General features: G+C 36.9%; 1 protein-coding gene and 1 pseudogene across 4 annotated transcripts in view; one reads left to right on the plus strand and one right to left on the minus strand.

Moving 5' to 3' along the window:
- Memo1 (mediator of cell motility 1) overlaps window positions 1–24,275 on the minus strand; it is a 102,517-nt gene that overhangs the window by 6,067 nt on the left and 72,175 nt on the right. For all 4 annotated transcript variants that reach the window (XR_003835270.1, XR_003835272.1, XR_003835271.1 and 1 more), the window contains 3 exons: window positions 22,744–22,886; window positions 14,349–14,425; window positions 296–400 (listed from right to left, as the gene is read on the minus strand). Coding sequence is in view for 1 of the 4 variants with exons in the window: in XM_021186335.2 (XP_021041994.1) it covers window positions 296–400; window positions 14,349–14,425; window positions 22,744–22,886 (325 nt within the window). In the remaining 3 variants the exon portion in view is untranslated. The remainder of the gene's footprint in view (window positions 1–295; window positions 401–14,348; window positions 14,426–22,743; window positions 22,887–24,275) is intronic.
- LOC110283889 lies at window positions 6,542–11,708 on the plus strand (annotated as a pseudogene).

Genomic DNA, 24,275 nt, shown 5'->3' on the forward strand with positions numbered 1-24,275 from the left:
ACACACACACACACACACACACACACCAATCTTCTGAAAAGGAAGAATAAAAGCACATCAGAACTGACAAAGTCAAGAGAAGATACGTCTCTCTTCCAAATAATTGTGTTGACAGACATTATTGATCTGTATTCCAGTGATAAATTTATTCAAATGAAATAGAAACCCATAATTACCAGGAAGAACCTGGTGCTATGCACACAAAGCCAATGATGTCATCGGTGGATTGCAGTAACAGTTTAGACATTTTGAAACAGGGTTAATGTTAAATGTCAGGGATGCTGAAAGTACTCACATTTAATAACACCCCAATGGGATGTCTTCCACATATAGTATTATGATATTTCTTCAAATAATTGCTAAAAGATACAGGATCTAATTGTTCTATAATACTCATACCCTAAAAAAAAGACAAAATTTTTATTAATAAATTATATTTTAAATTTACTTATTAATTTCTCTATTACACATAGAAAATAATTACTAAACAATCATTGGAAAATACAAAATTATTCATGAAATGTAATCTCATAATAATTAACTACTGACAGAAAAAAATTCCAGGTTGTTTTCTAAGTTTAGATGCATGTAAGGCACCTTCACAGTTGACATTGACTCTACAACATAGTTCAGAATATTATATTTTCCTTAAAGAATAATTACAAAAGTAAATCTGTGAAAGTTTTCATAAAAAATCTAAAATTAATTTTGATATATAACTGTTCAAACCTAGGAGTCTGAATTATAACTGTGTAAGATTTTTAAATGCTTAGCAGTTATCTAGGTCTCAGATAAGAACATACAACAAACTAAGAAAATACTTAACATAGTTTATTTCAAAACTCGAAAGACAGATGATGAGTTTAGTAGCAGATCTTATATGAACTAGTTCTAAGAAGGAAATTTTTTCACTCTATTTTAAACCAGTGTCTTTGAAGATTAAAATTAAGAAATTTTAAGAGTACTGCTAAACAAACCACCATGAATTGGACAACTGTTTATACTAAATTTTGCAGTCTCCAAAATCACTCACATATTTTTAATTATTTGATATTATTTATTATTTTATACACACAGACATGCAAGAGACTGAAGCCATTCACTTGTGATGGCATGAGTTAGAGATTAGGGGACATTTGTGGGACTCAGTTCTCTCCTTCCACCATGTGGGTTCCAAGACAGGCTTGACTGTGAGCACCTTTGCCTACTGAGCCATTTCAACAGCCCACATAACACATTTCTGATATTAAGACTGAGCAGCTTTATTCACTGAAGCAGGCAAGTCAATCACGAAGCTACCTAATTTATTTGCCCAGCCATACACTACTCTATCTAGATCAAGCCCTGTTTATATTTATGCTCAATACACTAGATTAATGTCTTCTGGGAGAAACTAAATGGTCATTTCAGTGGACTGAATTGACAAATTCTACTTTACTGTTAAAGGCTATTCATGTCTTTAACAGTTTAGGAGCACAGAATAATCGGATAAATTATTCTAAATAAAGTAATATGGAACACAGCAGCTGTTAGTGATATGTGAGTTTTAGAGTGGAAGCTGCAAAACCTTAACTGTACAAGAAACTTGTTCAGAATACCCACATGTTTCATAAATATCATCAATTCTAGAAAATATACCCAAAACATAAGAATATGAATATAAAATCACTTTGCTTATACATTAATTAGCCAATCTATAACTAGTTTTTAATGCTTATTGGTTTTCTTCTAACAACCAGGGGACTTTTTCAGGTCAGTAACACTTGGTATGAACTTAAAAATTTTAAAGTTAAACCTAAAATATACAATATGATGCAAAGAAACAATGTAATGCTAAACCAATATGTAATAATACTAAGGTGGAATTATAACTCTCATCTAGAAACAGGGAGAGTCAAGAAACAACTTTCCTATGCATGAGATGGGGCATAAAAAGTTTCTAACACTAGGTTCTGTCTGAATGATTATTGGCCTTCTCAAGGTCTAACAAGAAATACACTAACGATACCCCAAACATCAACAGAACTACAACTGTTGTACACATTATGAGAAGTTTAATGCTTCTAAATGAAGGCTAGGACAGTTCAACATAAATAGAATCCACTTATTAATAAGTTCTAGGATGAGGAGTTCCCACATACATTTTAGTAATAAAATCTCCAAGCACGGCTGGAACAAGCATCAGACTTATATAGTGATATGAATTCAAAGAGAACATGAATTACATTTAAAGCAAGGAATTCTAATTAAGTGGCAAAGAAACCCTTAATGAAAAGATAAATTATTACAAATGTAGAGAAAACACTACTAAATAAGGAGCTCAAAATAAAGATTAAACTTATTAAGTTAAAGAGAAACTAAAAAACACAAAAGGAAAAAATGGAAATCGAGAGACAAAGTATTAAAATTTAAATTATTTCAAGTGTATTAAGTGCCTACTAGATGAGAATTAATTCTGTTTCATTAAAACACAATGTTTTAATGCATGTCTTTATAAAGAGAAGTTAGAGGAAATGGGGGCTTTGCTCATGAGTGAATCTATCCAACTCAGAAATTTTACAAAATACATAAACAAAAGCATGAGGATAAAATTATTAATGGAATATCCACTGACCAATACAGAATACTGGCAAACATATTGCACCAACTTGATACATGTAAAATTACTAATATCCAACAAAATGCTAGATTAACGCAATTATCAAAATTCCAAGACGATAAAAAATAAAATGTTTCTCAAATATGCCTAGCTAACTTATCTATTCCTACCAACCCTTATGATTAGTGAGTGTCCAGGCAACAGAAAGCTTCCTATGGCTTCATATAGTCAAAGCTTGATTATCTACATTAAGCCAATATGCAATGAAACGAGCCAACACCCATTTCAGCTTCAAGTAAGAAAGAGATATTATAAACACTCAATCCTGGTTTCAGCTTCAAGTGAGAGAAACCATAAACACTAAAGCCTACCTATCGAGAGTATGGAAGTATTTCATAATTTAGCAGTTTTAGCTAGAAATCTGCAGAATACGCACTAAGTCTCTAATTTGGGGATTTATCATTTATCATTTATCAAAATTTATCATTTTGCTGACTCTCCAAGCAATGGCTAAAAAACTGTGATGTCAAATCCCACGTGGTCAAACTAAAACTGAACAGGAGATACTGACAAAGCTGCAAATTCAACATCCTGGTAATTATCCTCCCATTTTAAAAACAAACCAAAATGTATCTATACTAACCAAAATAGCTACTGTTGTAACACGGAAGTAAATTTTGCTAAAATAAGACGAATACGTCTCATTTAGTAAAATGAGACGAATAGCATGTTTTCTGGACATTTGAGAAAAAGCATGCCTTTTTAATAAGGACCACAAAATTAATCAGCACATCAGCAAGCATTAGAACTGTAAATCCATACACTTGAAGACACACACGCATCAGGAAAAAAGAAATGTGCTACTTTCCTGAAGAGCAATTAAGATAAAAAAAACTTTTACAGTACAGATAATCCAAGAACAAATCAACCCTATCTAAAGGTATCAGTTAGTTAAAAGCCAACACATTAATAAGTGACTACATTACAGAGAATGCTGTCAAGCCTAATAAAGAGGATAAGGCATAAATTCAAGAGAAAGAAGCCTGACTTTATAACAATTTCTCCTTTCAAAATAGTAGGAAAAAGGAAAGCAGATGATTTAAATTAAATAAGGTGACTAAATTGAATTGCAATAGCATTTTTAGATTCTCCCTGAAAAATAACATGCCAATATTCATAATGAAACACCGCAAAATTCACATAATAAAAAGGTATACCCAAGATTAGCAGAGTAAAAATGATACCACATACTATATATTGAAAATACATGTAAATATGGCTAATATTTTAAGCAATCAAAAATTTACAAGATTAATGTCTTAAAATATTTTCTGCTTGTTGGTATGAAGGCTGAAGTTTTAAAAAAAAATTGAAGTTACAAAATACTATTCACCAAAAAAAAGATAGCCAATAAAATCATAGGACTTTCAAATTGTAATCTTCTACACTTATAGTTATTTTCTTAACTATAACAATTATAAGACATACTTTATTTTCCTATAAACATTTTTCTGTTTTTTTTCCGTTTTCAAGTCATTTAGAAGTTATTTTGCAATTCAAAAATAACTTAAGTTATAACATTTAAACAGCAATACAAAAATCTTTCCAATTTTAAAAAACTTAATTCAGTAATTCTGAGCAGATACAATCTAAACTCTTTTTTTTTTTGATTTTTAATATTTTTATTGCATATTTTCCTCAATTACATTTCCAATGCTATCCCTAAAGTCCCCCATAGCGCCCCCCACTTCCCTACCCACCCATTCCCATTCTTTTGGCCCTGGCATTCCCCTATATTGGGGCATATAAAGTTTGCAAGTCCAATGGGCCTCTCTTTCCAATGATGGCCGACTAGGCCATCTTTCGATACATATGCAGCTAGAGACAAGAGCTCCGGGGTTCTGGTTAGTACATCATGTTGTTCCAACAATAGGGTTGCAGATCCCTTTAGCTCCTTGGGTACTTTCTCTAGCTCAATCTAAACTCTTTTAATTAAAAGGCCTATTGGACTCTGAAAACGAATAGTTCTTACAGGCTGAGCATCCTTTATTTAAAACACTTGACAACAGAAGGGGTTTTTTGGTGTATTTTTGAGGTTTTTTGGTTTTGGTTTTGGTTTTTGGTTTTTCGAGACAGGGTTTCTCTGTGTAGCCCTGGCTGTCCTGGTACTCACTCTGTAGACCAGGCTGGCCTCAAACTCAGAAATCCGCCTGACTCTGCCTCCCGGGTGCTGGGATTAAAGGCGTGCTTGAGTATTTATGTGTAAATAAAGTAATCTGGCAATGGCAGTGAAGTCCTACACACAAGGTTCATTTCTACTTTCCATGTGCTTCCCACATCACATTGCCTCAGGTAACATCGTGTAATAGCATCATCGTACTTCCTAACTCTGGCCAGCACACGTGTGCAGGTGTGCAGTTTTCATTTATGATATCATGTCAGACAACAAAAAGGTTTTGGATTTGGAAATATTTCAAACTTTAGATTTTAAGACCATGGATTCAACTTCTAGTATATTCAAAATTATGGACACTTTTATACACTTAAAAAGCCACTTGAGTTTATTAAGATAACCATTATTTTATTCATATACTCTAAAAATTAGCTTCTAAATCAAATTAACAGCATGTCAATAAAGACACATTTATGAACCTTTAAAAACTTCTACACAGAATATATTTCACAAAATCACAGCTCCAACACACAACCAAAAAAATTAACTCCAAGTCAATGTTACTTTAAATATTAAATTCAGGCACACTAACATAAAACAAATGTTTTATCCCATGCTATTTAAATAAAAGTTTCATGTAAGGTGTACTGGCTTGTTTTGTGTGTCAACTTGACACAGCTGGAGTTATCACAGAGAAAGGATCTTCAGTTGGGGGATTGCCTCCATGAGATCCAGCTGTAAGGCATTTTCTCAATTAGTGATCAAGGTGGGAGGGTCCCTTGTGGGTGGGACCATCTCTGGGCTGGTAGTCTTGGTTCTATAAGAGAGCAGGCTGAGCAAGCCAGGGGAAGCAAGCCAGTAAGTAACATCCCTCCATAGCCTCTGCACCAGCTCCTGCTTTCTGACCTGCTTGAGTTCCAGTCCTGACTTCCTTGGTGATGAACCGCAGTATGGAAATGTAAGCTGAATAAACCCTTTCCTCCCCAACTTGCTTCTTGGTCATGATGTTTTGTCCAGGAATAGAAACCCTGACTAAGACATACGGTTTTAGTAATTTGACATCTAATGAAAATCTGGGGCAAACATAGAAGTCACCCTGGGCTTCCTGGTTCTACCACACACAGCTTGGTCTTTTAATTAACAAAACTTTCCTTTCTAAGCTAAACAGAAAAAGATGTAAGAGCCCTGCCAATGTTTTAGTCAAGAGATAAAGGGAGGTTAATACAAACTTACCTACAGAGAGCTACAGCTACAAAGACAGCTCTTCTCAGAGTCCCATATATGATCTCAGGGTAACGACAGGATTGTTTAACTATTACCACCAAAGGTAGCCTAACCATCAACACAGCAAGACTTCCCAAACTTACATCTCTCTGAACTACAAACTAGTAAAGACAATCTGTTAGTGAAGAACTTTTGCTTATCAAAGTATCTTAATTTGATCCATGTTTTTCCCAATTCCACTGTCACCATCCCATCTCTAAGTTACAGTCTTTTCCCTAAAACACTCCAAATGGCCAGCTGTTTGAGACACCTGATCTTGTAGAATCTGCTTTCTATACAATCAACAGAGTAAGCGTCAAAATCATGTAAGTTACATAGGACAGTCTGTACCTCACATAAACTTTTACTGTGAATTACACTAAACTAAGCAGTAAAGAAATGGTAGGTCACAAAGCAAAAAGTAAAATAAAATAAAATAAAATAAAGCTTGCCTGGAGAGATACAGAGGGGGCCTCCACTCTCTCAGAGGAGAAGGGAAGGGGGACATGGGAAAGGTAAGTGCGGTAGGGGGGCAGCGATCAGGATGTATAGTAAGTAAATTAAAAATGTAATCATAATTATAAAGCTGGGCAAGCAGACAGAATAACTGCTCACATGAAGACCATAAATAAGTAGGACATACATAGTTCTGGTTGTCCCCAGCACCAAGGTACTTTGAGGTTTGGTATGATCTAAGGATGCTGATAACAGGAAAATTCTATAACAAATAGCTGTCCTCCACCTATAAGACTTCTGACTTAGGCTTAGGAAGAAGTCCTACTTCTAGTTTCCTGTACCATTTCTACTGCATGTAACAACAGAGAAAATTTTTCATGGTTTAAGAATGAATTTCCTAGAGACTGAATCATCATCTAAAGGAGGAAATATATTAGTTTATTTTAAAATTTTATTTATTTACTAAGAATTATTTACCTTTTGGGGGGGGGGGGAACACACAAGTCACCCAGCAATGCCCTGTAGTTGCAGTAACAACATCAACAGCCATGTAGAAGTTTGTGTTTATTGCTGCTGTACTGGTACTATACACACGAATCTAAGTACTTCACTGAGCCTTCCAACATAGCCGTGCATGGATATTACATTTAAAACATTAATTTATTATCTTCCTTTTATTTCACTTTCATATTAATGTGCTCATGTTTTTAACTATGTTTATAGGATTATTTATTCATCATGTGAAAAATATTTGAGTTTTTATGTTGTAATCACTATTCCAGGCCCTTTGGATAAGAAAACACTGCTTCTTACAAGTTACCAGTGAAGCAGCAGACTAGGAGTTAAGGAGCAATGCTGAGGGCAAAACGCAAAGTGACAAGGTAAGCAAGGTACCTGGTTCACCCTCCTGGGAGGATTAAGAAGCCAGGAATGGTGGACATGCCTTTAGTTCCAGCTCTCGGGAAGCAGATTCTCAAACAGCCTGGTCTTGAGCCCTGTGAGTTCAGGGCCAGTCAGGGATCCATAGTTAGACAAGCTAACTAAACAAAGACTTGAGGTATGTAAGTGAAATAATTAAAATAATATTTTATTAATAATTTATTTCATAAATAATTATAAAAAGACTGAAAGGCCGAAGCTGGAACCATGTGGCAGGCAGTATCACCCAGCACTGAGTAAAAGAGAGGAGCTGTGGGGTAGGAGGACTGCAGATCATGGGGGACAGACCCTTAGGTCCCTCTGACTGTAAATACTAGGCTTTTACTGAAACAGGACAATATTATAGATCTGGCCCAGAAGACACAATCTTTGAGCCAATGACACAAAAACTGTGCCAAAACACAATCTGATGTGAGTTTAAGCATCTGTTTTGGCTTCATTTTCAGGTATGAGAATGAAAATGACGACCGTGGCTGAGGAAGTAGTGGCGTACACTATCAACTGACTTAGAATAGTCTGTAAAACCAGGCTCTTGTCAAGAGAAAAATCACAAGTTTTCAACGTTGCCATGTTGAGTTTGGAAACGTTTTATGACATTCCAATGAAAATACTAAGCTAGTGCCTGGTAAGTATGAGTTTAGAAGACTAGTCCCTTTTTTTTTTTTTTTTTTTTGGTTTTTCGAGACATGGTTTCTCTTGGATCAAGATTTTTTACTGGCTTTGGTGCAAGAAGTACTGTTTCATAAAATTAAATAAAATGTGTGTGCACACACACACACACACACACACACTGCTATTTATTGAGAAATGCTTTGGTGGTGAAGAAACTTTTGAGCCTGCTGTTGAAGTTGGATGTTCTGGCACATGCCTATAATCCAGATATGCTAAAGCCAGGAGGACTGCAAACCTGAGGTTACCATGGCCTACAAACTTACTGCGTAATTAAACAAACAAGGGAAGATAATTTTCATAAAAAGGAATTGGTCACATGTATACCACTAAAAAGTAGCTCCTACTTCTTCACACACACATTCTTCCTTACGGCTCATTGTGGACAAGGGCACATAGGAGGGACTCTGCACAGTAAGCATGTTGTTCTACTACTGATCCATCAAACCCAAACCCAAGATAGTCATTCCTAAATGAAGAAAGACGACGACTGATGGAATGGGAACCACATGAGTGATTCCATTTTGAGAGTCAAAACTGTCTAAAATGGTAAAGTTAAAATTTAAAATCACTTTAAAGGTGATTAGTGCTACTGGGGATTTTGAAATAATCTCAACTTCCATCTTGATTAAGAACACAAAGCTAGGTATGAGTAGAGATAGTTTTATATCATTATCCTATAAAGGGTGGGGCATGTTGATTAAGAACAAAGCTGAGGATGGGTGAGAGTACGGTTTTATTTCACTAATATTAAGAGGAAGAATAGGGAAGGTATTAGCATTATTGTCCAAGGAGAGTATGAGGAGTAGGCAGAGAAGAGAGGAGTGACTATGCCTGACGATCAGCTCATCCATCAAGCCAGGCAACATTCAAACACTGTTCTTTCCACTTTAGTTTCTAACTTTAAATACTGTCACATTCTTCCGAAACTCTTGATGCTCTTGCTCCTTGTTGGCTAAGGCTTCTCCTCTGCGCCATCATCCTTCCTTTCCCTGGCCCAGGCCTCCTCATGGCTTTCCTTTTGTTTCCTCACCACTAACGTCAATATGTCTCTCTGACCTAACTCTTCTCTTCCCCTCCGTTTTCTCTGCACTATGGCACTGACCACCTTACTCTCCACCTGCCTTCCACACAGCAATGACTTTAAAAGGTTAAAAGTAACCCACGCCTAGAATCCCAGCATTCAGGAGGATGATGCAAGAGAATGAATTCTTGGAGTTTGTGGCCAATCTGGGTTGCATATAGTAAGTTCCAGCCAGCCAAAGTTACACTGTAAGGTCTACCTCAAAAAAAAATCATAAAGAAAAAAATGTATGATGGTCCCCCTCAGTGTCGGGGAGCAAGTCAGGCCTGCCGCTGCCACATTGGGCTGCCTGGGCCAGGACCCAGCCAGGTAGAAGCACAGACCTGCTGAGTGCCCGGGGGGGGGGGGGGGGGGGGGGGGGGGCAAGTTGCCACTCCTCCTTCCAGTCTTGAGCCAGCAGCAACACAAACACATGCTTCCTAGGCCTCCCTCCCCAGCAGTCAGGGCATCTGTTATGCCCTTAAGAAGAAAGAGTGCCCTCTTGAGATCAGCAGGGACACCCTGAGAACGCCTATGAGCCACGGAAAGGCCAAAGGTGATGTCAAAGCCAGAGCCAGCTACATGAAACCCACCGTCCTTCCTTCAGCCTCCCTTGTCAAAGCATCATCTAGAAAACCTTTTGGGATCCTTTCTCCAAATGTTCTGTGCAGTATGAATGGGAAGAGTCCTGTGGAGAACAGCTTAAATGTTAAAGCCAAAAAGAATATGCTGTCTGCAGCCGTGCACCAGAGTGAGGAGGGACTGCCTGGGACATGGGCTATTGTCAAACCTGGAAACACAAAGGAGAAAATTGCATTCTTTGCAGCCCACCAGGATAGCAATAGGAAAGGCTCTGTGAAAATAAAAAGTTCCTGGGATATCGATGGGAGAGCCACTAAAGAAGGAAAAAAAATCAGGGGATCTTAAGAAAGCCAAGTTACAGCTAGAAAGGGAGATCAACAGCCAGTGCTACCAGTCTGAGCCGTTTGTGTGCGGCGTCGAGCACTGTTCTGTGCATTACATGAGTGACAGTGGGGACGGTGTCTGTGCTGCGAGGCCTCAGTCAGTGATACAGATGGTGGCCTTCCTCGAGCAGAAGACCACTGTTCTGCCTGCTAGCTGCACAAAAAACTGCACAAATTTGCCTGCCATTGTGAAGATTTCTGGCCAGTCCCCAGGTATACCACCTGAACCTGAGCCCTTCTCTGCTCCAGAAACTTGTGAAGAACCCAAGGAAAGAGAAAATCTGGAGACTGGCAGATCCCAGGGTGAGCCAGTCCGTGTCCTTGACATGGTAGCCAGGTTGTAGTCTGAGTGCCTGAAGCACCAGGGCCAGCGGGAACCTGGGAGCTTGTCACACAATAACAGTTTCCGTCGAACGGGTGTTGCTCACTAATGGTTCTCAGGCTATGGACAAAAGTGAAGAGGGCTCTGCAGACACAGCCGACCCTCAGGAGTACCCCTTGCAGCCAGTATCTGTGGGTGAAGAACCCTCCGTAACTGAGCATCATTCTGTAGGGGAGCAGGCCTAGGATGGCACTTCTCAAAGCTGTCCTTCATTGCCAGCCGCTGTGAGCTTCCACACAGACAACACAGATCTAGAGCCAGGTCAGCAAACAGCTATCAAGAACTGCAGCCGGGATGACGTAGAAATGGTGGAGGAATTTGATGAATTGCCTACAGATGCTGTCAGTCGTGTAAGAAGAGAGCTTGTAACACTCACAAAGCACCATCCTGAGCAGAGGCAGGACCCGCTGTGCATCAGCATCACTGTGTGCATGGTAGAGAAAGACCGGCCGTCGGCTTTAGACTCCCTTGAGGAGCCTCTTCCCGGGATGCTCTTCTTTCTGTCATCTGGACAGGACCAGTAAGGGCACCCCCAGCTGAGGGAACACCCAGCACCAGAGGCCTCAGAGGCCAGTCAGCCTCAAGATGCTGCTGAGGGCAGCAGTGCACGTGAGGAGAAAGATGCCTCTGTGGAGCCGCTCGTCCCAGCAGCCTCTCGTCCCAGCAGCCTCTCGGGGAGGGAGCACCTCACAGGTGCTTGAGGCAGCCACGTGCAGGAAGCAGGTATTGCAGGACTTCCTGGAGACCAGGTTTAAGATCCAGCAGCTTCTGGAGTCTCAGCAGTACATGGCCTGCCTGCCCCACCACATCATAGTGAAAATCTTCAGGTTACTCCCTACCCTGAGTTAGCCACTCTTAAATGTACCTGTCGCTACTTCAAGTCCATCATTGAATACTACAACATCGGGCCAGCAGATTCTCGGTGGGTTCGAGACCCATGCTATAGAGAAGACCCTTGCAAGCAGTGCAAGAAAAAGTATGTGAAAGGGGATATGTCCCTGTGCCGGTGGCACCCCAAACCCTATTGCCAGGCTTTGCCATATGGGCCTGGCTACTGGCTGTGCTGCCACCAGCCTCAGAAGGGCTTTTCTAGCTCTAAGTTAGGCCTTCATGACAATCACTGGTTACCTGCCTGCCATAGCTTTAACCGGGCAATCCATAAGAAGTCAAGAGGGAGCGAGACAGAAGAGGAGTACTGAAGTCCATGTGACAGGGAGGCAAGAGGTCTGTGAAACACTTGGGCCAACCTCCAGGGCTGCCAGCTCGCCCGGCCCTTCCTGGTCTCTGCTCAGATCTGACTGCCATTGCTCAGGCATTTTAAACTGTTTCCCAGCTGTACAAGAAATTAGTTCCATGGTTTTGTATGGTGGTGCCTCACATTAAACCTATCCAGCTGTGAAGAACTCTTGCCTGTTTTCCTCCATCAAGGACATTCAGAGGTCACCAGGCAGTCTCCACAAGGGAATCCTGAGGTGGTCCAACAGTGGCTCTGCATTTGGAGTGAGTGAGAAGGGAAGCAAACCTTTGAGAATTATGCCTCAGAAAGAAAACCAGGCACCTTACCCCAGACCTGTATGCTTGTTCCCGTGAGAGTGGTGACTGGAGACGGATATGCCTTGTGGTGTTTACAGTGTATATAATGGTTGTGTTTGCATAGGGCTGTGAACGTGCACATTAAACCCCAGCACCTTTACCTGTAAATGAGTGCTTTGGCCCCTCTGTAAATAACATGATTAAAATTCAGTATTATATATTATGAACAGCTGACTAAATATAATCACCACAGAATAAGACAATATCATATATTAAAATGTTGTGCATCCTTTTGTCTGGTTAAAAAAAATTTTTTAAAAACTTCAATAAAAAAATAAACGTTTTTAAAAAAAAGAAAAAAAATGTATGCTTATCACCATTCAGACATGTATTTGTGCTCTAAACCAGCAATGCACAGTTAAAATATAATGTAGGCCATATACAGAGTCTATGAAAAGTAGTAGCTGTCTTAAAAAAAAAAAAAAGATAAAATGAAAGAAAAGCAAAATAAATTGTAAAATATTTTAACACAATCTATTATATTTTATTAGATAATCAAGATAAAAGAATCATTATTAAAGGTTTCTTGTTTCATTCTAAGTGAATCTATGTATATTCTATACTGGGAGCATATCAAGTCACATTATCCATACTTCATTGCTCATACGTGTGACTAGTGGATACATTTTTGAAAGGTACAGCTCTATGCCATATCTAAAATTGAATTCATGTATGATATATTCAAACCCAGATTCCTTCCTTAAATATATTAGTTACTTTTGACCAATGGTCTTCTAATAAAACATGTAAAATTAATATGAAGAAATCACAGGCTCATAAACATATAGAATCTTAAAATAACAGTAACTTGGATATCAATAAGACAAATAAGGACTGGAGAACTGAAATGACCTCAGAGGTCACACTGCAAATGATTGACAACCCTGCAGGACCTTAAAGGTCACACAGCAAATGGATGACAGCCCTGCCACCCTGAATATTCCTTAAAATGAACACCAAGTTTACTTATGTAGCATTAAATTTTTAAAATTTAAAGTACAACTATCAATACTTTTAAAAAATAAGAATATAATTACATTTTTAAATTTTACATTTAGAAAAACAAGTTAAAAATGCAACATTGGAAAGTCCAATGGCAGAAAGAAAAAGAAAAAAAAAAAGAAAAAGAAAAAGAAAAAAGAAAAATGTAATCTGTCTACAAAATGAACAAGGGACAAAAGGAGAGGAAAACAAATTACTTGTATTTATAAAAAGTAATCCCGTTTTCTTAAGGTACGTTCTATAGTAAGCTTAGTAGACAAAGGCTAGAAAGACCAAAGTGAATATGTTGAATGAAAAGTGAAATTACAATTCAATATAAAACAATAAGACTTATAGGAGGTTTTACAGAAATATACCAAAACTCAAAATTACAAAATTTTAAACTACTGAGTTTACTAACATAGTTAATCTCACTTTAAGAGGTTTTGAAAAATCTGCAATAAGGTATAATTCCTAACAAAGCATTTCTGAAAATTTGAAAACATTAAAATGATGTACTTGCAAAAAAATCCTGTAGTGCAGCAGGCAAAGTTTAAGTTTGCTAAATTACTAAAACCTATAATAAATGTATGCCGTCAGACTCAGAGCACAGCTGAATGAGAGAGCACTGCCCTGCATGTGCAGAGGCCTAAGTTAATATATACAAAAGCAAAAAACAAAAACAAAATTTAAAAACAAATTAAAGGGCTGTAATGCCCATATATCCAGAATCAAAAAGATGATAATTGAAAAACTGGAGTTTCAGTCAAACATTTAGAGTTTTAGGTTATATATACTTTACTAAATAAGCAGTTCATAAAATTGTCACCATCACTCAATAAAGGAATCAAATCCAACTATTAAACACTAAGTTATTTAATAAATTTCAAAGAATGACTAACATAGTTCAAAAAGACTCAAAATAAGTTACTTCAGATGGCCATCAATTCAACAAGAATTACAACCGTGTACCCAGCCACCTCCTATGGCAGCAGCTTAACAGAAGTCATAGCATAATATGCTGTGTCCCTAAAACCAAATACTTCTCCAAAACATAATTAAAATGTGTATCTATCAAACAGAAGCGCGATGGAAGAGAGTTCTTAGAGGATTTATTCATCTGAGGACACACTGCATTCTGTACGTTTAATTCAAGAAAGAACTGTTAGCCCATTGCATATTCTAACATATTAAGTCTCAAATGACTAATCAGGAATTAAAGAAAAGGATTTACAGCATTAAAACCCCACACCTGAAAGACTTACCATTTTATCTAGATGTTCAATGGATCTATAAATCTCCCCCTGGGATTCATCATAGTAACTGTAACGGAACCTTTGACCTTGAAACAAATATCATGTACAAAATAAAATAGGGAAAAATTAGAAGCTAAAAAGAAAGAAAGTGCTTACCAAATAAATTTCAGTCCTCACAAAAGGCAAAGCACAGCTTAATTAAGCCTCTGCAAGAATCAGTTCCCAAGAGCCCTCAACATAAAGAGAAGAGGCATATTTGGGAAGGTTATAAAGAAATGATACATCACCAGAATTTGAAGATGTTAAAAACTATTTCATACTGCAGAAACTTTTAAATCATCAGCAATACAGGAATAAGGAAAGAGAAGAGCTTAAGGTTACAAGCAGCAGTGCTAACCATCCCGTCAGTCTGTAATTGATGATACACCCAAAGAGAATGACTCAGGAAAATCTGTTTCAGCAAACAGTGTAACAAAACAATAAAAGTGTATCACTGTTCATCTCTCTGACAGAGCAATGTGCGGCCTATTTGACTTTTACGGTCATGAGCGTTTTAAGGAAAAGGACTCATACATGTGCCTTGTGCAATGTGGACAGAATTCACAGAGGAATGGGTCAATAGCCCAACTCTGAAATGACCCCCCAATTAAGAATACAAGCACAAAATAGTCACTGCTCAGCTGTTCTTCTATAGCAGAAGTTAAAAGGAAACTTTAAAACAGTAAACAAAAAACAAAGATTAAGGAAATAATATGAAATCCAAAAGTTAACATCCATAACTAATTACAGATTACCTAACTGTGATATATATTTGATATCCTAATACAGTTTTCAACAATGTGGTTCTTCTTTAATGTTTCCTTTTTCATTTTTAATTACTTTATGTGTGGGAGTGTCTGTTTATCACACACAGGCTGGTGCCTGCAGCAGCCAGAAGAAGGTGTTACAGTTGGGTGCTGGAAATTGAAGCTGGGTCCTCTAGAAGCTATTATTGCCAGTGTTCTTAACTACTGAGCCCCCATTTTCCTAATTTTTAAAGCTTTGCCAAAATGTATTTCTAATAGTGGTAGGCTTCATGTCTACAGCTCTACAACTAAGAAAGTAGATTTGGTTGGATTATTATGATTTAGTTTCTTGTTCACCTTATTGAAAACACTATCTTACATATAATACTCAGGGCAAAATTATAAAACTTTCTTTGATAACATTTTAAAAATACATACTATAAAACTCAGTATTCCTTATGTTGGTGCTAATCTTTTTTATTTTCCTAAAATACACCATATCCAACTGTTTACATTGCCTCCTGTGCCACTCAACATAGTAACTATTAACTTCCCACCAAGCTATTATTAAAGTTCTCTTGTAACTGATACCTTAGAGGTAAACAAGCTGCGAGCTAGAGTTTGCTTTCTGAATGTAAAACAAAAAAGACTGCACACTGCCATGGTGAACTGGAAGAATTTGAACAGACAACAGTAATCCCTATCATCCAATGCCTCTATATTTTAACTCAATTTTGTGTGTGCACATGCAAGTGTACACACATGCCACAGTGTGCAAGTGGAGGTCAGAGGACAACCTACAACTTCAGTTCTCTCCAGCCATCTTGTGGATCCCAAGGATCAGATTCAGATTTCAGGCTTGGTGGCAAGACTCATAAGGGCATCTTGCCAGCCCTCAACACATTTAGTAGTAAATAAGCCATCAAATCTTTTTTTCAAGTTTCTTAAAAGGCAGTTACAGCTGTGCTTTTCTTCAAAGAATGTGTTATTTCACAGTAATAAGGACTGTTCAACTGCAAGGCTGTGTACTACACACAGTAATAAGAATTGTCTAACCATAAAGATGTGTATTACATATAAGGACTGTTCAGCCCTGAGGACTATAAAATTGACCCTATTTTCCTCACTGGCCAGGAAGTTGGAGAAAACTATGTAAAGAAAAATCTGTGACTGAGCCAGTCTAGCCTACTGACTCAATTCATCAGTACTATACTCATGTCTACTTCAAAGTTCTTTTGATAAAGCTGGCCATCTTTTGTCAGACAATTATGAACACCTTAGACAAGAAAATTCTGCTTCCTTGCCTCTCTTCTAAAAATAATATTCTATAAAAAAATCAAAGTATTCTCTTGACTCTTTACAACCTGGACTATTTCAGGTTTATACAATTGTATTCTCTTTACCCTGCTTCTGGAAACAGCTGTTCCTTTTAGCTCTCTGTAAACCTTACACCTTATACAAAGACTTTTATGCCTGGGTGCTTTAAGACAGCCATTTGCTACTTAAAAGTCCTTTCTGCTCACTTCCAAGTGAAGCGCTGTTTTTCAGAAACAACACGGCCAAGAAAGCAAGAAAGGAGTGTAACAGTATGTTTAAGTGACGTCATATCACACATATGGCCTTTTACTTTTAAAGTATTTCTAAATAAAGTCACAGATGCTTGAAATACTTTAAAATATTGAAATCATTGTGCAATTTAATGTAATGAGAATATATATAAAAAAACCAATTGAAGCAAATGTTTAGTATTTTGCTACCTGTTATTTTTTGTCACCAATTCACATTTACTAGCATAAAAATTAAATATAAATGGTTGAATAGCTCAATAAAAAAGCTAAATTTTCAGTACATGCAGCTACTAAATATTTTTCTCATAACATCTAATGCTGTTATCATGGTAAACATTAAAACTGTACAAGTATTTTCAAATTATTTGACCAACCTATTTATTCTAGTCACTAGAGAGGCATCGTCTAATCTGAAGTAAACAGTTGCCTTCGCCTTGCTTGGCTGTATATATGTGTGCATGCACACAAGCATCCATATGCATACATACAAATAAGTAAGTCAACCACTGCTTGGAAACTGAGTCAAGATACTTTCTTCTTTCTTATTAAAAAGCAAATTTCTCAAGATTTCATTCATTAATAAAGGAAATAACAGTCCTAGGATAATACATGATCATAAATACACCCTTAGTTTTAAATTGTTCGCTTAAAATAAATTTGGATTCTGTGTATCTCATGAGGAAATATATTTTACTGTTTTTATATTTCTGGCTTTCAGGGCAACTATGAAGCTGAGTGGAAAAGCCCAGCTGTGTCCATAGCTGGAGGGTGGGAACTGTGCATCCTTTCCTAAGTATGAATAAAGCATATCACATAGTAGAGAAAATTACTTACCTGAAACTTATCCTTTCAGAAGGTACACTGGGAAAATGGATTCTTTGAGCCCCTGTTTCAACTTCAAGTATGAGCTTTCTAGCTTTAAGAGCCATGGACACCGCCCTAGGGGCAGGACAAGCTCTGGAACTCCCTAGTGAGTATGTCAGTGGTTTCTTCAGGTGCCTTCCCTCAGTTCTTTTCAAATTCAAAAGATGAGAGGAAAAATAACCCAAGGAAAAAAAATCCTGTAAAGCAGAAACCTTACTCTTTGAGGGAAGGAGGGTAGCTCATTTGTGAATCCATTCCAGAGCACGCTTTCTGAGAAAAAGAAATACAGGTAAGTAATTTTCCCATCTCCAAAGGTGACTGGTGATTAATGAGTGGATTCACAGAGTGTGGAGAGTAAGCTCCAAGGATGTCTGTTTAACACACGACAATCAACTAATGAGGACAGACAACAATGAATGGTACAAGAACCAATACTATGTTTTAAGTATCTCAAAACAAAAAGAAAAAAATTAAAAACCTCAATATTATGCTACACACTAGTCTATGAAATAAGCAATGATCTAATAATGTTCGTCTACAAAACCCCCAAAATATCATCAGTCAATAGGAAAGCCTTTCAAATACAGGACAAATCAAAGCTGTTCTGTGTACCCTTACTTATCACCTACTAATGGTGAGCCACTTTTCAAATGTTTGAATCCTTAAACAAATCCATTAGGGGTATACCAGGCCTTCTACAAGATATCCTAAACCTGAAGTCACAGTAAAGAAAAAAAAATGTCTTTCACAAAGGAAATACTGTCTAGTCCTATCAAATAAGATCATTATTTCTAATGACTATATGCTATCATCTGCTCATCCTGAAGCCTGTACAATTCGAAAGTATCAGCCTTATTATATCAACACCACAAAAGGTCAAAAACCTAAACCCGGGATAGCAAGATGTAGAAAGACTTGAAATGACAAACATTCAGGCTTGGGTGAGATACATTTTAGAAATAAGCTAACATTAGATTTCAAACTTAAGCATTTCTAAAGTAGGAAGGTCTCTGCACTAAAAACATGAAAAATAGTATATATGACCCACTTACTAAACAGTATAGAATATCTGAACATAGTATAAATTTTATTACTACTTTGCGTAAGGTCACTTTGAGTAAGTAACTCAAGCTTCTAAAAAAAGAAAGAAGTGATATAATTCTAAGTATATTTTAAACTGCTGAAGAGACTGCAGAAGATTATATTTGTATTTTAACAAAATATTGTCATAAGCACTTACTTAGTAAATTGGTTGGAACTGATCTGTAAACCACTATTCTAATGTGTTAGGTATAATTTTGTTTAGAAATTTGCTAGTTTATTAAAAGCTATGCTAATGAAAGCTGTCAATAATCTAAACCTGTAAACATCAAGTCTGAGAAGACATAAAACAAACACTAACAGTATATTAGACGTGAAACTTAAGAAGCAGAATAAAAATTAGATTAACTGCAGGAAGCCCAGACAATTTTCTCCTACACAGACCCATCCTCTAGGATGTAGAACATGGTAAGCATACTAAGTATTAATAGAACTTGATAAATATATAAAGTACTAAATCTTACTAAACCAAGATAAAAATCCAAAGCTAGCAGCTGAGGTGAAAGGATTACTACTACTATAGCACACTACAGTTCTGAGGCATCTCATGTCTGTGCTATGACAAGATGCACAGCACGAACTGAAATGCAGAACTAAACATGAGGAAACTCAAGTGAGGAAAGAGAAAGACTGAGATAACAGAATCACAGGTTCCTGCTTTTCCATGCCTTGTTCTACTCCAAAACAAACACCAGAATATTTTAGTCTCTACTTTTATGCCTCTGGTGTCTCTCTAAAAATGACCATCTATTAAAGTAAAATATATTTTTATAAAATAAATCAGTGTTATTACAATGGGAAACCAGCTGATAAGTAAAGGCAACAAGGAAAACTATGTATCCAATTTGTACTTCAGCTTCCCCAGCATCTATCTCTACAGGCCAGTTTTCACTATTTCCACAAAAACTGGACAAGGAAGAAAATGAACTAGAAAAAAAAAGGTAGTCACTACCAGTAGCCTAATTCAATAGAAACAAAGGTCCCTTGTGCATCCATATCAGAGTAATTTGTGAAGTATACCATAATCAATTAAGCAGTTTTACTTCATAAACCAGTTTAGAATAATGAAGAGCCTAAAGCAATGAAACTTTTAAGACCTCTATGTACTAAAGAACTGAATCATTTTCTCTGAAATTATTGACAATTCACCATTATAGTTGCCATATATCCTATCATGTGACATATCTTTACAAGCAGAATAAAGTGCAAGATGCAGTGGTGCCTGCACGAGATCCTACTTAGGGGCACTGAGGCAGAAGGATGCAAAGTTAGAGTCAGCCAGAGATAGCAAGATTCTGCAACAGGGGGAGAAAGAAGGAAGAAAAGGAAAGCAAAATAAAACACCACCCTTCATGAAGAGCTAAACTGTTAACATAGAACATAAACTTGAAAAATGTAAAATTTGACTCCTGATAGCTTAACCTGTAGTTTAGTTGGCTAACCATTCACCTTAATAAGCATGCAAAAAAAAAAAAATTGTGTTATACTTTACAAAGTGACAATTACTACTTCTTATGGTGTCAACTTTTAAATATTGTCCACATCACCCCTAACACTATCTCCCATATTGCTGGCCAAAATACTCAAAGAGTCTGAGCCCTCATATGTCAAGTGACAGTGCTGACTACACAGAGCATCTTTAACCACCGGATGGAAACACAAACAGGGCTGGCTAGCATTTACCTGCCTTAGAAAATGTTGAGGGATTATGTTCTGTTTTTCAATTATTACCTGGAAATCCTATAGAACTTCGTTTATAGAAACTGCCTAATAACTTTCTAAGAATCTGTGATTGAAATATATATGTATACATAGATATATATAGATATGAATACACACACACACACAATCATCCCTCTCTCAACTATAGAGTAAGGTGTACTTGCATTAAGAATGCTTTACTGGCTAGGCATTGGTGATGCATGCCTTTAGTCACAGAACTTAGCAGAGACAGGAGAATCTCTGTGAGATCAAAGCTAGCTAGGTCTAGGCCAGAGTGAGTTCTAGGACAGCCAGGGCCACAAATAAAAACTCTGTCTAGAAAAACCATTTAAAACAAATTTATTAGCGATATAAAAATGATGACCCCCAACACAGGCATAAAACAGGAATATTAAATCTATTAAACAGGTATGGTGGCACATGCCTGCAATCCCAGCACCTAGGAAACAGATGCTGGAAGACCATAAGTTTGAGGTCAGACTGAGTAACATGCTTATCATACATAAATAAATAAATAAATAAATAAATAAATAAATAAACACATATATATATACATATATACATATATGGAAGGAAGGAAGGAAGGAAGGAAGGAAGGAAGGAAGGAAGGAAGGAAGGAAGGAAGGAAGGGAAAGGAAGGAAAGGAAAGGAAAGGAAAGGAAAGGAAAGGAAAGGAAAGGAAAGGAAAGGAAAGGAAAGGAAAGGAAAGGAAAGGAAAGGAAAGGAAAAAAGGAAAAACATTCCACACATTTTATGTGGTTTTTGTTGTGGTTGCACATATTGTCAACTTAGAGAAAGCAATCTGGAAAACTGCATCAAAAGAACAGCATTAAGCAATTTATAAAAGCCTTCAAAAAGAAAAAAGTACTTGCTTCATGATTTTTATTTCTAAAATATGAGCATGTCTTGCTATTGACAGAAACTCACAATACTGAGAAAAGCAACCCTTACTTTTAAAGATCAACTGTGACTAAATTTGTAATTCCTACGAAAGGAATTTCCTTCTAAGCTGCTATAAGGGCAGTAGAATCTAAGTAAGAAGTTACAAGATTAAAGTAAGTACTTCTGCCAGGAAGAGGAGTGTAAACTAGTCAGCTGAATGACTTACTGAAGACCCTCTGGATTGACAGAAGTGCTTAGAAGGAAGCCCAGCTCTGCTACACCCTAAGCCAAGTTTCTGACCTCAGCAGTACAGATATCTTTTCATGGGGAGGTGGGCCTGTTCTGTGCACTCCAAGACGCTCAGCAGCATCCCTGACCTCTACTTGGTCCAGTCAGAACCTCACCATCCTTCAAGAATCTAAGAGGTTTCCAGGTGTTCTCAAACCTTTCCTAGGAGAAAATCAAACTCACAGAGAGTAGTGTTAATAATCTACATACTGTAATGTCTATACCACAGAAGATAGCAGAGCTGAGAGTATATCTTAAGTCTATTCAGTGAAGGATGCAAGAGAGAACCCAAGCAAGGCAAGTAAAATGCTACCAATTCTCACAAGAGAAACCGAGGGCTCCCTACATAGCTCACTGAGGATATTTTCTGGCATTCTAGTGCTTTATCTTTAAAAATATGGTTTTATGTTTCCTTATAAATAAAAGCAAAAGAGAGTGAACAAACAAATATGACTTAAAATAGTGAAGAAATGAGTCAAAGAGTTACGTTAGAAGGAATGGAACTTTAAAAATATTCTGAAACATTTATGGATATGAAAGCAAATAGTACTCAAAGAATGCAAAATCAGTTTACTGAAAGAGGTTATCCACAATGTACCACTTCTTTATCATCAAGCCACTGTAAAATATCCCTCCTCTTAATTTATAATAACCACAAACCCACTTAAGAGTTCTTATATTTAGCCTATATGTTCTAATATTAGAGGGTAACTAAAAAAATTGATTGCAATTGTGGGCAAAAAAAAAAAAAAAAAGAAAGAAAGTTCACCAAAAGAAATAAAAGACACTAATTACAAAAATGAAAATCAGAAAAGGACTGGTATAGCACACGCTACTCTTCTACATTGTGAAGAATTTGTTTTATCTATCAAACCTGACCTCAAAGAACCTACCATACATATGCACACAAATATGGGGTTAACAGGCTTTAACTCCCACTAACAAAAGTGTTCAAAAGCAAGGATGCCCTCACAGTGTGAATCCAATTGTACCAGTCGCCTTTGGAAATGTGCCTATATCCTCTGCTGATCCTTTTTAAATGACCAAAGGGCTCCTTTATGCACTTTTAAACAGGGCTACTACAAATACAACTTTCCAAAGAGTGATAAAGAATTGAGAATCAGAGCTTGAAATGAAAAGAAATCTTTAACCACAAATATATAACATCTAGCATATATTAAAACTAGAACTTACCCCAGTGGCAGAAATCAGAAGAAACCACAAAGAGATTACTAGGATCCGCTAGATATTTACTGAAGAGTTTTCCGAATTCCTGTTCTTTTGACTCACTCAGAGCTCCAACCAGTACAGGAATAATGGTAAACTCATCTTTATGGCTTAAAGAAAACAGAAAAAATAAAATAAAATAAAAAAGTCATTTAAGCTGTTTAAGATTTAAAATAATTTTCAAATTACGTTGGCACTAAAAAGGAACATTTATTAACAGTGATTATGATAACAGACATATTTTATTGTTGAATTCTTAAAAATCTACAAAAAAGTTTGAAAGCAGCCGATTTAAAAACAAGTACAGAATACTAAAAGCATCTACTTAAGTCACCGAAATGTATACTACTTTAAGTAAGCAAAGCTTTGGTACTGCCAGGTATAAAATATGTTCAAGTAAGTCCATTAGACCAACACCAACTACTCACACAGGCTATAACCTCCTACCCAGTCCTGACATTTGCAGAGCAGTAGTCTTCTCATCTGCTTTAATTTGACCCTGTGCACATACACCATTTCTGGCACTTACTCTGTAAACCTGCCAAGCGTGACTCACAGACTCAACTGTGGCTCCCGAGGCCCGTCGACTGCACCCTTACACTTCCCTAACCATCACATACGAGTCAACCTTAATACAACTCAAGAGCATTGATATGCAGGGAAACGGAGAAGTAAAGGATACGTTCATTTCTAATACACCCACAAATCAGGGCATATCCAGTCCCGTTTGACTTTAAAGACTGACAAATTTAAGAAAAGAAACAAAGCAGATAGATAACTGTGATTTAAGTAACTATGATTTGCTTCATTGTATAAACTATTTAAAACCATTCATAATAAGGGAATTTTAATAATATATATTTTTTTAATGTAACAATGATCCTGGAGTTAAAATTTTAGAAGCATAAATTATGTTTGTCTAATTTATTTTGAATAGGACTTTATAAATTCGGTATTTATAATAACTGCCTTTTAATGTTAATAATCCAACACTTAACTGTCACAGGACAAACAGAATTCATAAAAGAGGTTGTTTTATTTTTAATACTAAGTTCCAGTAATCTCAAAATAAATGTTGGGTAAGCTACATACCACTAAATCAGGGTCTCCAAACACCTCTCCCATAACAACCCTCTTACCCTTGTCAACTGTAAATTAAAGATCATACAGATCTCCAGTCCCTCTGCAATGCAGGGGCTTCATGGGCAGAATCTGCATCTATGGAGTAAGGGAGAAAAAAGAAGAAAAGAAAAAAAGAAGAAGAAGCAGCAGCAGCTGGCAGAGGAAGCTGCCATGGGACATCTCATTCTTTGATTCTTTCTAGTTTGTTAAGTAACTATGCAGAGAAAACAGGGGCTTCTTCTTTAAACAGGCTGATTATTAATTAAAAGAATTTTGGCATGGAGAAGCTAGAGAAAGTACCCAAGGAGCTAAAGGGATCTGCAACCCTATTGTTGGAACAACATGATGTACTAACCAGAACCCCGGAGCTCTTGTCT

This window comes from Mus caroli, chromosome 17 (genome assembly GCF_900094665.2).
Source record: "Mus caroli chromosome 17, CAROLI_EIJ_v1.1, whole genome shotgun sequence".
Lineage (NCBI taxonomy): Eukaryota > Metazoa > Chordata > Mammalia > Rodentia > Muridae > Mus > Mus caroli.